The 13163-nt window shown below is 33.4% G+C and overlaps 1 protein-coding gene across 3 annotated transcripts; it reads right to left on the bottom strand.

The window, feature by feature from the left end:
* Positions 1-770: 770 nt before the first annotated feature.
* LOC136976303 (metabotropic glutamate receptor 3-like) lies at positions 771-10750 on the bottom strand. 3 transcript variants are annotated; one of them, XM_067271543.1, is made up of 9 exons: positions 10638-10750; positions 7596-7792; positions 7198-7527; positions 7005-7117; positions 6569-6765; positions 5525-6061; positions 4840-4962; positions 2813-3970; positions 771-1437 (listed from the first exon to the last, which is right to left on the bottom strand). In XM_067271543.1, the coding sequence occupies exons 2-9, from the start codon at positions 7776-7778 to the stop codon at positions 1217-1219; spliced, it is 2862 nt and encodes a 953-aa protein (XP_067127644.1). In that variant the 5' UTR covers positions 7779-7792; positions 10638-10750; the 3' UTR covers positions 771-1216. The 3 variants fall into 3 exon arrangements, with proteins under 3 accessions (XP_067127644.1, XP_067127645.1, XP_067127646.1); XM_067271544.1 differs by having other exon boundaries at positions 2813-3967; XM_067271545.1 differs by lacking the exon at positions 771-1437 and adding an exon at positions 1933-2046.
* Between the last annotated feature and the right edge of the window lie 2413 nt (positions 10751-13163).

Below are 13163 nucleotides of genomic sequence, written 5' to 3'. Positions count from 1 at the left end.
ACATTTAATAAAACTAAAACAAAAATTAAAAGATAATTTTGTATAATACATTGGAGGATATGTAGTTATTCTTAAAATATACGGTTAATGTTACCTTAGGTAGCCAAGATGGCGGCTCGTCTCTGATTCCAGCAAGGAAACAGTGGGACGCACGTTCTAACCTAACCTAACCTATTCTAATAAAATACCATAATTATTAGCAACCAAATTATTAGAATAGGTTAGGTTAGGTTAGAACGTGCGTCCCACTGTTTCCTTGCTGGAATCAGAGACGAGCCGCCATCTTGGCTACCTAAGGTAACATTAACCAAATAGGCATCTAAAAAACACTATTTTTAATAAATTGTTATATAATTTTTATGGTTTCACGTATTCGAAATGATGATAATTATCATATTTTAACTATTTATATATACATAGAGAAACTATTTTATAATTTGTGCCTGTATCAATCTAGTAGTAGAAGAGATGAATTGATAGGCCTATAGGACAAAATCGGAAGACAATCTTGTTTCTTTCCGGAGATATTCGGATATAAAAATTGAAATAATAACGTAAATAATACATTACTATTCTTTAATTTGTTTAAAATAGTTTTAAAAGTCTAATCCTTATAATTATTATTATATAGAAAGACTAAAATTTTGTACCACTTTTTCGAATTGAAACACCAAATATACGAGAATTTAACTGTTGTGTGTTGTAAATTTAAATTTTATCCAATCGGATTTTATTTTATGAAATTACGGAGCTAAATTTATGGAAAATTTATGGAACAATGAAAGAAAAATACCAGTTTATGCGATCATAAAAGAAAAATGTCAGTTGCCAGATCGCAATTTATCGAATGTCGTACGCAAATGCTCCACAGTTACACCATTAAATCATCCGTAATACGTCATTGTAACTATTAAAATGGTAATTTTTAGTTACCTTTACAATGGTTTATAAGTTAACAAATTAGTATCAATGATGAAAGTCTCATAAACTTTTTTAAAACGAGAAATAACATATTTCAACTTAGAATTGTCTGTTACTGGGCTACTATTTCAACTCAACTTCCAATTAAAAAAAATTTATTTAAAATCAAAATGTCGAGTTTTTCGTTTTTATTTTCAGTTTATCTTCTCAAAAAAAAGAATTATAATAGTAAATGTTTACTTTTAATCACCAAATATTGTGCGTATTAATAATAATTCGTTAAAAACGACCGCTCTCACAACGTTTTGCTTTGTATATCTGCACTGGAATGCCTCTTCAACGTCGAAGGCATCAAACTGGGCACGGTAAGACTGTTTGTCTGGACGCTCTCCTTTAGAATAAGGCTTAAATTCGGTACCGTGGACAAATAGGGTGACGCATTTGGTACTTGAAGTGTGTTGTAAGCCGACGATCCGGTAGCGGAGGAACAGCTGCTGAGTCGATGCTCCTTGCAACCTGTAGTTCAATGGGAAGAAAAAGCCTTACAAAATGGAAAAGGAAATGGTAATTTCCGAAAAGAAGTCGTACGACATCCAAAAACACGGGAAATTAACTACAGTTTGGATGCTTCCAACTTCTGTTAGTTTTTTAAAAATAGTTTAATCCCAGCGATGTATTTTTAGGAAGATGCAGACCAACGATTCCCAATCTTTTTAAATAGGAAGATCCTAAGATGATCATTTTCTCAATCTAGAGCCTTAGAAATTCGAATTTCGGAAGTTTTATTTAAATATTTTACTCGTATTTTTCTATTATACTACACGAAGGAATTCGCAAAAAATAAAAATACTCCCGTCGAAAGTCCTCGGAACACAAGTGATGTAGGCATAGCTTTAGAAACTGGAATTTATCGTGTTTCTAGTAATATTTTTGATTTATTTAATCCATTTTTTAAAGTCTAAGACATTCAAATTTTATTACAATAAAGGTTCTAGAAAAATCTAATATTGATTATTTGATTAGACTCGATGTGACAGATTTCGGAGGAAAATTGTCCTAATAAATTTCACTTAAGAATATCCAGAAGGAATTTCGCAATTGTGAATGCCGAGAATGTTGACATCTCTAAAAATAAATGGAAAATTATTTAAATTTCTCGAATTTTTAATTCGATTTGGGTGTATGTGCGGGAGGGGATTTAAAAGAAAAAAAAAGAAACTCTGTATTCGTAGAAAGTGTTATTTGTTACGGATTTATTCAATCTGTGAGAAAAATCAATTTTAATTTGTATCTATCCGCGACAAGATGTCGATAATCGGCATCACTTAGACTACCGAGTGTCGCCAGCCATCAATGAAGCTGATTATTAGTGAGTAGTTGAGTGACATTGAGTATTAGTGTGTCGATTGTCCTTGTCGTCGTCGTCGTCGTCTAAATTTCATTTTCCTACTCGCTCGCAACAATTGAAGTGCAAGTAATTTAAAACATTGTTTCGGAATTCTATTCATCCTATCATAAAAGATTTAAAATTTCGTAATATATTTAAAATGTACAAGTTTTTTTAAACCATTAATTAAATTAATAATAATAAAAAATTACACGAGAATGACCAGTTTAATCGATCTCTTATCGGAAAATTTAAAACTTTAGCCGCTTAAACAAGATGTTCGGTACACTTGTAAAGTAACCTACAACCTCGATATAGCGCCAATGAATACTTGCGAACGGATCTTCCCCATCAGGCCATAACTCTAATATTTATGTACTGTACAACACAGGCTTGTAAGCAACAACATAAAACGTGTTTCGTATTTAACTTGATCACTTTTGATCAGTGAGTCTTTTTAGTCTATTTTAAAATGGAGTAAAATAAAGTTTAAGTTGTACTCACCTCCATTAATGAGTATAGAAGGAGTAGAAGGTCCCAGAGACGACGACGTTTGTGCCAAGTTGGAATTTCGATTATGATGACACATGACACTTTCTTTGGTATTTTTCTCCGGCTTCAATAGAGCGATGTATACTTTCGGCATGAAGAGGCAGGACAGTTGTACGGCCCCACTTAAACTCAGAAGAAAACTTAAAGTTACCACACGTATTGCGTTACTGGTGCTCAAGACGAAAAGAGGAAGAAAAGCCAACCAGATGACACAAGTGGTGTAATTCGTGAATGTCAAATATCTAGCTTCGTTAAAACCGTCCGGACATTTTCTGGTTTTGAAAGCGTATACGGTACAGAAGCCGATGAGTACGAATGGATAAATAAGTCCAACTAGATACGAGGGTGTATCGGATCCTAAACAGATCAATAAATTGGCTTCTCGAGATGGATGTATTCGAGTAACTGCCGGCCTGTCGTAAAGTAACCAAATGGTGTTGATGATGACTTCTATAGACACGAGAACTGCCGTTATGATGAGTTGCGACTGTGGACTAGTGTAACGAGTTTTCTGACACGGTCTTCGTCTTCTCTGGTTAAATATCCGAGCGATGCGATTAGTCTTTGTAACAATAGCTGCGTAACATAACGTGTAACAGAATCCTAAAAAGAATCTAGTAAGTCCACACGTAAAAGCCGATGGTTTGGCAACGATGATGAAGGTCATACCAAATGACAAGAATATTCCGGTTAGTAGAAGGTAACTCAGTTCTCTTCCCGATGCTTTAATAATGGGAGTATTGCTGTAAGCCCAAAATACTAAGGTGACAAACGCGGTTAACAGTATGCCCATTCCTGCAAATGCCATGGTTCCCACTGCCCACGGACTCGTATAATTTAAATAAGCTTCCGGTATTGGTATGCAAGTGGTCTTGGTGAAACTCGGTAGAGTTCCCAAAGGGCAATCTTTGCAATGATACTCATCCGGTAAATATTGGTATTGGGAGCAATTGGTGCAGAGCCAACAACAAGTGTCTCCTTCCAACTGTAATTTAGCTTGTCCGATACGACACGGTTCGCTACAATACGATCTGGGAAACGATGGCTCTTGAAATTTGAACCTCATGGCATTGATGTCCAAGTCTAATTTAGCTTCTCCATCGTCACCTACTTTAATACGTAAACAAAATCCTGATTTAAAATTTGGGTTAAATATATTTAAAACAAAGAATTATGAAGAGAATTAACAATATTAAATAGTAATTTCATAAAAATGAACGATGTTAACTAGTTTATTATGCAATAGATTCGGACTATTTTACTTGATTTAATCTTTATTGTCAAGTGATTTGTCCTCCTTTTCACGTAAATTTGTCCTTGAACTATAATTGCTGTGTGGTGTGTATTTCTTCGGTTTATGATGCAACTATAAAATATAGGATACTAAACTGAGTACAGCTCGTTTCACAAATCTTGGCTGGGATGTAAAAATGCTCATTTGCAGGAATCAGTGTATTTACTTAGTGAAGGGAACGAATTGTTTGACGAACCTATGACAAAGTCACTGTGAATTACCAAAAAAAGGCTTTTGAACTTTGTACGTTATAAAACTTCAAGGGCCCCAACCCAATACCGCCCGGCCAAGACACACAAAACGATCTGTAGCTACTACTCGTTGTATCGACCAGCAATGGTTTTTATGTCTTAGTGCAGCACTTTCATAGCACAAGAAAAAAAGACACCAAATGCACGTATGTCACTTTAATCGAAAAGGTAATTTCACTATTCAGTTTAAAAAGAGTGTAAAAATATAATACAAAATGATTCCAATATAAAATGTCATTAACCGCTTTTACGTTGGAACAAGGTTTTTTTTTTTCTGTTCTCTGTTGCTGATGACGCTTCTTACCAGTTACAAATTGACGTTTTCTTTACATTGAAATTGTGCACATAGTTTCGTAACAAAATTTAATAAGTTTTATACAAGAGTTAACATAGTTTTATAAGAAAGAAATGTTACGTGATCAATCACTACTTACGCAAATAAGTTCCCACGGACCTCCAAGAAAAGCTTCCGTTGAGTAATTTCTGATAATTGATGATGCTGTATCTGGGAGGCGCATCTCCACTCGGAAGAAATCGGAACTTTTTGCCACTTTCGTCTGTAAAAGATCGAATATTTCGTCAATGCCATACTCGTATTGTTCAAATAATTTTGGATCACACCAACGAAAATTACACGTAGGAACTAAAGGGAAGTTACTTTTATACTGAAACATTAAAAATTAATTAAAGTGTGATCCTGTGTATAACTTATCTATAGGATTTATGACACCGGAAATATTTTTTGCACGTCTCTTGTTTTTCTGTACGAGTTTTTCTAACTGTTCTAGTGAAAATTTCATTTCGTTGTCCTTGACCACGAATCAATTTGTTTACTACTTTAGTGTTTTCCTGCGGGCATCTCTCCTATATTGCATTTCGGAAACCGAAATTTTTGCATTTCTCCTGATGTTACTACTCGTTATTTCTCATTAAAAATATTTTTAATGTGTTCAAAATATCTTTTACGTAATAAGAAAATAAAAATGATTAACTCTCCATTCTTCATCGTTATTATTGAAATCGCGGATTCGAGACACGAATTATTGAAAGTTAAGAAATATGGTTGTTTGGGGGAGCCCCTATTATTTGTGTCGTAACAAAGAAATCACAAACACTCACCATTAAAAGAGACTTGTTGCAAATATTGCTTCAGATCTTCTCCGTTAATGTGGGACATGTTGGCACAAAGTCCGGGAATTCCTTTACACTTTACTTTGTGCATATCCTTGAGGGCGTGCGCAAAGGCATAGGCTGCATCTCTGACGAAGTGTAAGGCGGGAGCTTGTTTGTAACGGGTATCTTGAGAAATATCTTTAGTGGGCGAACACCAATGAGGATAATTGGTATTGTAGGGAGTGTGAGGCGATCCGGATACTTTACAATGAAAAAATTCCTCCCAAAATTCGGAAAACCACGGATTATGGTGATTTGTTTCTGGACTGAGTTTCTTGAAATAGTCGTCGAAGCCAGATAAGGGATGAAGAAGAGGAGATACCGTAATAGCGCCTTCTACTACCGCTTCGTGATTTTCTACTACAGATTTTCGACCTCCCCAAGCATCGCTTCCTATCCACACGAATCGAGTAATCGCATTCTTCCTCTTAGCTGCGGCCATTAAATTACGAGCTGTCTGTTTGTCGGCAAAAACCACCACAACTGCAAGAGAAACACTCGAATTAGTGTTTAATCGCTTCAAAACATATTAAGAAAAAAGGACTTTTCTAAATTTTGAATTGGTCAAAGTTTTTTAGAAAAGTATATCCTATACCGATGCATAATTGACAACTAAACGGTATGGATACCAACTAATTATATCGTTTATATTTTGTTATTGGGCATATTATCTGGTAAAGCGGCTGTAATACAGCTAGATAAGCAAACCAATGACATAGTCCATTCAAATGAAACGGGCTGTGTCATTGACTCGCTTATGTTCTGTAGAAAAAGTATATTTTGACCACTTGAAAATTATAATTCGCTTATAATAAAATAACACTTAAAACATTACTCTTGATATTGAAGGTAGAAAAAGGAAAACTTTCAATATCACATTCATTGTCTAAGTTTTGTTTCCTCTTTAACTCTTTGTTTAATATAGAAGAGATGTATAACAACTTATCTCGTGTATGATTTTGATGTCTACTTCTACCACCTTTAACTCACCTCTGGCATTTGTCTTGTGCATCAAATTTTTGACGACAGTATCGTAATCTGCATCAGAAAAATGGTCTACATTGATGCTTTGTGGACTCGAAAAGCAAATGTTATACTCCAGAGCCAGATCTTGCAACTTTTCGTATCCTTTGTTTCCGTAATCGGTGTCCGAATAGACAACGGATACGTAAGTCCATCTGAAAGTCCTGAGTAACGTTAAAAAAAATAGGAAATTATTGATCTATGAAATGTATTGATTGAAGGTAGTGAATTATATTGATTATGGTTAATTTATGGAAAATTATGATCATATTCTTACATCGTATTTATGAGTACACTCAAGTATATTTTACCACATCTGCAAAATTGTTTTGTTTTATATGAAACTATATAAAATTGTATCGTTGTATCGTTCGAAGCTCTGCTTCAACGTTTGCCTATTTACCTGAGGATATCCAAAATGGCTTGAGCTTGATTAACATCGGAAGGCACAGTTCGGAAAAAATATTCAAACTTTTCTTTGTTACTCAAGGTTGGACTGGTAGATTGATAACTGACCTTTAACAAAGCAAACAATCTTCGTTTTAATAAAATTTTTAAAAATAACCGACACTCCAAGTATGTTTGAAATCGCTCACCTGAGGCACGTTAAACAACCTCAACATGTTGGCTAATTGGATGGAAACCGCGCTAGATTGACCTCCTATCACTCCAACGACTCTATCGAACATACCTTCACGATATTGTGGAACTGAACCGTCACTACACGTAAATTGCTGTTCGTCGTGGGCATTCCTTCGCGCGATAAAACCCTTTATGAAATCTAAACTCTGTTCTAGGGCATAAGCGGTGCTATCGCAACTGTCCAATGCTAGAATGCCCAGTTTGATTCCCGGTAGTAGTTCCGGATCGGAATTAATTTTGTTCAAGGTAAAGACGAGAGCCTCCAGTTGTTGTAGTCCTTCGTCCTGGAACGATCCAGACAAGTTCAAAGGTCGAAATGTAATTGTAGGATCCGAAGATAAACCTTACTTACTTGTAGTTTACCACACTCGAATTTAGCATTTCTTTCGTGAATGGGGAAGAGAGCTCCCAGCATAATGTCACCAGAATAATTGCTCATTCTTTGCAGTGGCCATTGGATTGATGCCTTCGTTGCCATCATTGGTAGAAGAGGAAGAATGAACGCGATGGAAAATATCCTCAGCCATCGATGCATGACGATTATTCCACCTACGGGAGTTTCTCGACTCATTATTTTCGTGTAAATTCTTTAGAATATTGAAAAACAATAATAATTTTGACAAATTTTGCTTATATTCAACTCGAGATGCCCAGTAATGGTAGAATGGATAACGGTACCGAGTAGTTTAATAGTTATTTTTCTCAGTTGGGCGCCCGACCGCCCGATTCCACGTGATATTTCTGGGCTTTCTGCACGTGTATAACACCTAAATAGGGGCCAATTTACCGTAGAAAATCTCGCCGGAAGGCATACCACCTCGGCAGATCGTCCTCGTTTTGCATCCCACAAAACCATTAAACTAACTCGAGATAAAATTTTTGCTTTCTCTATAACATATGGTACATGTGGAAGATATTGTTTTCGTACATTTACATATTAGTTTCGTATTTCTACATAGAAAATGATGTTTATACGATGAACAAACATGCCACATTTTGTGTTGTCGTGTGATAATTAGATCACACTTAAAATGCCCCTAATTTAGAAGATATAAGAAGTCCTTCTTTTGCTCTGTTTTTTTATTTTTAGAGTTTATTTTAATAAAAATCAATACATTGTAATTTCTGTAACAAATATTTTTTTAAATTAAAAAAAATAAATTACGATACTTAATCATTTCAGACAGTTAAAAGTTATGTGAGTTGTTAAATAATTTTTTAAAAAAAACCTGACCTCTCGCTTTAAAATTCTATAAATCATCAAGTAACTTGAATATTTATGGATTTAGGTCAAATTTTAAAATATATTATCAAATAAATGCGTTTTCAATTCATAATAATGCATTAAAATGTAATTACGATGCCATCTGGTCCTTTAAAAATCTCTAAAAGTAATGATAAATTTCTGATTTTTTAGAAAAATATCTATCGTCGCATGACACAGATATTCTATCGAAAACTTTCTTTTAAATTAATTGGTGCAATTAATTTCAAATTAATAGTTTAAATTAAATAGCGCCAAAACAAAAGATTCCCGTTCAATTTCTAAAACAAAAATTCCTAAAATAATTTAAGAAAATTAGAGTTAGTAAGTTAAAACGTATTAAATTATAATTAAGTACAAGTTTATTTTGATCTTAGACATTTAAATATTTTTAATAACTTAAAAAAATACCAAATTAACCCTTCAATAAACTCATTTGATTCGACACAAATAGTCTAATTTAATTAACAAAAAGGCTATTTTTGAGTTTAAAAATGGATCTTAGAAATCTAAAAAGAATTATCAATAAATACTTTATTCTCCTGTTCTTTAGCTTGAGTCAATCTTTTAGCTCCAGAATTCGTCAGAATCTTCTTTCTGAGTGAAATCCGAGCATTCGGATAAGAAACAGAAACCCTGTCACTTGATTTTCATCACATCCCCGTCCATTCTATATAAGTTTATAGAGAAATTTAATACGTTTACTTATTGAATGATCTCTCTGACAGTACTTAATTCCCCGTGTATCTTTTTATCGCCGTTTTCTTGTCACTTCTGCCGTTTTATAGGCATTTCCTGTTTCTCGGTGTTATTTTGTTAAAACGTCTCCAAGTTATCGTATTTGGACAATCTAACCAAAAGCTGAGTTATAAGCAAAATAGCTATATATATCATCTATAAAAATATACAGGAGTGTTATAGAATGATATAAATAATGTAAAATTAATAAATAAGTCATAAAAAATGTAAAAATAACTCAAAAAATGTGACATTAAAAACGGGAAAAATGTTCGAAAAGCAATAGGGGGTGAAAATCTTACGTCATACATGACATTTCCAATTGTAAAAATTAAATAAATAAATAAGACATAGAATAAAAGTAGCAAAGAAGAGTGTCAAAGCAGTGGATATATTATAAAAAACAGTATTAAATCCTCTACAATACCAAAAAACACACACAAAACAACCCACAAGAAGCGAATATATAAGATAAAAACACAAAAATGGCACGTTTTTAGTGTCTTTTAGGTACAGAAAACTATTAAGACAAATCGGAAAAGTACGATAGAAAAAACAAAAAGCAAAATTAAGATAATCTAAAGTTAACTTTTATCTAAAAAAAAAAAACCCGGATAGTTTATCGTGTTTTTGTCAAAATGTCGGCGGTAGAGAACGGCAAATAATTCACATTTCTCGGTAGGCATTCATTTTGGTATGATTCAATGATACGGATGCGCGTGTTTGGCACATTTCGTACGGAAGAGTGTCGATTCCACATCGCCCATGCAATTCCTATTCCCTAGAAAATAAGCGAAAGACAATAAAGAGTGGCGATTTTTCTAAAGCGTTTTGACAGACGGGATTCGAACGAATTTAGAAAAGGCAAAACGGAAATGAAACCTCGTGTCGGCTGATCAATCAACCTTAATGAAATTCTTCCCCGGTATTTTGGGCTTCCGACTCTGTCAAGGTTGCTTTTAACTCGAAACGTTTAGAGAAGCCCGAGAGTGGATCTTCGAATAACTCTTACAGGATATCCGCTATTCCACTCCATCACTCTTCCATAAATCAACAAAATTATCCAATAAACTAGAGTCCAATCACTTCATCTAGACGTAAATATCATAAACAAAACACCTGATTTCTGTATTTTACGTCTTTCTCCTCCTTTTGTTTTATACATAAAGAATTTTTCTAAGCAACTACAAACCTAAATTCCCTTATTTCGCGACAATCTGGAGAACATTTAATTACTATTTCCATCTCGAATCCCCGTTTTGTAATCACTTTTCTGTAATTACCGTTCCACTTCACCCTAAACCAAAATCCCTGCCTTTTATACGAGAAAAAAAAAATACTCAAATTGTTTCCAATTTAACACACAAATAAGACGTAAAGAAAGACACTTACAAGAATAAGCAAAGTCATCTTGTCCGGTTTGTTTCTTGGTGTGATGAAGCTTCGAAGAAGCGCGTGCAGCGCGGTTGCCGTCGTTCCACAGGAAGTGATGTCAACGATTGACGTCACCTCCCTTTCGACTTGCGGTTTTGATCGGGAGTCGTCGAGCTACTCGATTTTTATTCGTCTTACAACCGAGTCATATCGAACTTGGTTTTCTTCTTTTCACCTAATTCGAAACGCTAAATCTTTTCTACACCACAACGTGAAGGACGACAATTAAATCTTTCATTTTCATCTTGAATTTTTCGGCCGCAATTTAGGGGTTCGGAGCTTAAAAACGATCGTCTGATGGACGAAAATTAATACTTTTAGCGAGATTTTAATCGCAATTAAACAATATTTAATTATTTTTAAAAATAAAACTACAGGATTTATAATAAAAAGAGAATTTCTTTCGTCGCTGGCGAGTAATTACGCGTGTTTTATTTATCACGCTACGCAACCGGTTATTGAAAAATCATACACAAAAACACTAAAAAAACACACGACGTTGTCTCATTACGTGTTTGTTTATTTCTTTTTTAATATTTTGAATGGATGCTGTGAAAAACAAATTTAAAAAATTAAAAAAAATTGTAAGAAGCGTGCTTAAAACCGCGATGAAACGAAGCATTTTGAAGAAAATTCGTAAATACTCTTGAAAAAAATATTCATTCTACTCAATTGAATATCCGTTTACTTCTATTCTTTCGTGGATACTGGCGATCGTTTCAATTACTTTTTATTGTTCCATTACTTGAATACCCGTTTCAGAAATTTGTGTGGGTGTTTTAGTCGATGTTTCTACCGTCGAAAAAAGCCATAAAATGTAAAATGAATATATTTAAATTTTTTCTTTAATAATTAGACTATAAACTCTGCGTTTTTTTAATATTATGCGTAAATAAACGTGGCTTTTTTTATAAACAATAAAAGTAATATTGTCCAATCAATTTTTCCAATCATTGACAAGACGGATGCTGAACAATAACAATATATAAGATGACAAATTTATCCAGAACTAGACGAGACAAGAGTTATTCTTTATCGTCGTGTTCGATTGCTGTACTTAAGTCCTAATTTTTTAAAATTATATTATTTTCTACGCTATTATTTTCATATATAATTAAATATTATATGACGTTCGGATGAATATATACTGAAATTTCCGCCATTTTCGTGTGTTATTTCGACGCACGAATGGATTTAAATCACGAGATGATTCACGTGACTTATTATATTCGTGCGTACGAGAATTGTACGTAAATGGATTGTGTACGATACTACATAGATATTACATAGACTTGTATAGCGTAGACTTCTCATAGAAACTTCGAAAAAAGTCATTTTTATAGTCAACTTACACGAATTACCATATGTATACATAGAAACTGGGGTTTATTAAATAGGATCGTAAGTTCTATGAGGTGTTTAGAAGTCTGTAATTGTGTATAACATAGTTATGTAAGAGCGTAGTAACACATTATCCACCAACTCGTAGGTTGAAAGGATAATTATTACATCGATTTAATGATTTTGCTTCGTTCTTTAGTCTTTTTTAAAAATGTTTTTACGAAGCGGATCTCGCATTATATTTGATTTATTTTAAATTTTAAGTGTCGCGTGTGGAGAAGAAATTTTTAATTTTCTTTAACTTTGAAAAATTGGAGTTAAATAACTAGAAAATTGCGGATAAAAAAAAAGCAATCTTTCTTGAGAATTTCATACGAAATAATCTTTATAAAAATAGTATTATATTAAGCAGTAAATCATTTTTTTTTTTTTTTGGAGATTTTTGTAATTTTTGAAGGGGGAAAAAGAACCGGATTTATCGATCGGTATCAGATGTAATCGGAGAAAGTCAATTTTAAACTGAATTCTGCATTTTCGTTTACATTTTTGTGTGGTTTTTTTTTTATATTACCGGTATTATTATTGGTCGAATGCTCGGGAGTTAGTTTCTTTCTCGTTTAAAAAAGTTTTTCCCCCCTCTGAAAATAAACACGAAAGTAATTTAAATGTGAAAGAAAACCGTCGATATTAAAATATAGAAATTTTATTGATAAATTTAGTGAAGCGTAAGTTGAAATTTTCGACTGAATGGTCCATTAAACTGGGCGCGAGTTCCGAAAATTTTAACTATGTTTAATCTGTTTAACAATATATATATTTCTCATTCGATATTTAATACCCCTAATTGATAAAGTAAATTTTTTAGAAGGAGAAGATATTTTAAGTTCGAATATAACGGCATTACAAGTGATTTTTCCAACTCTTTCGTGTAGAAGTAATGTTATTAAAGTTGCATTTTGGAAAAAAAAGATTTAAATAAGCCCTTCTATAGCTACTAGACAGACAAATTTAGACTATAAAAATGCGTTTTCGGGATACTTGAGAATATTTTTAGCTTATTTACGTTGAAAATGAGTTTTTATAGATTAAATGTGCCTGTATAATAGCCGTAGAAGGACTTTTATACATCCTTTTTTCAAAATG

Source organism: Centruroides vittatus, unplaced genomic scaffold (assembly GCF_030686945.1).
Source record: "Centruroides vittatus isolate TY-2023 unplaced genomic scaffold, ASM3068694v2 contig_4, whole genome shotgun sequence".
Classification (NCBI taxonomy): Eukaryota; Metazoa; Arthropoda; class Arachnida; order Scorpiones; family Buthidae; genus Centruroides; species Centruroides vittatus.
This window is presented reverse-complemented; position numbering and strand designations above follow the sequence as displayed.

Bases quoted from the DNA above. Each gene is read 5' to 3' on its own strand.
- LOC136976303 (XM_067271543.1), bottom strand. From the start codon at position 7,778: ATGCATCGATGGCTGAGGATATTTTCCATCGCGTTCATTCTTCCTCTT. The intron at 7,118-7,197 runs GTGAGCGATTTC...GCTTTGTTAAAG, and splicing joins GGTTGTTTAACGTGCCTCAG to GTCAGTTATCAATCTACCAG. The intron at 6,062-6,568 runs GTGAGTTAAAGG...TTTCTCTTGCAG, and splicing joins GCACAAGACAAATGCCAGAG to TTGTGGTGGTTTTTGCCGAC.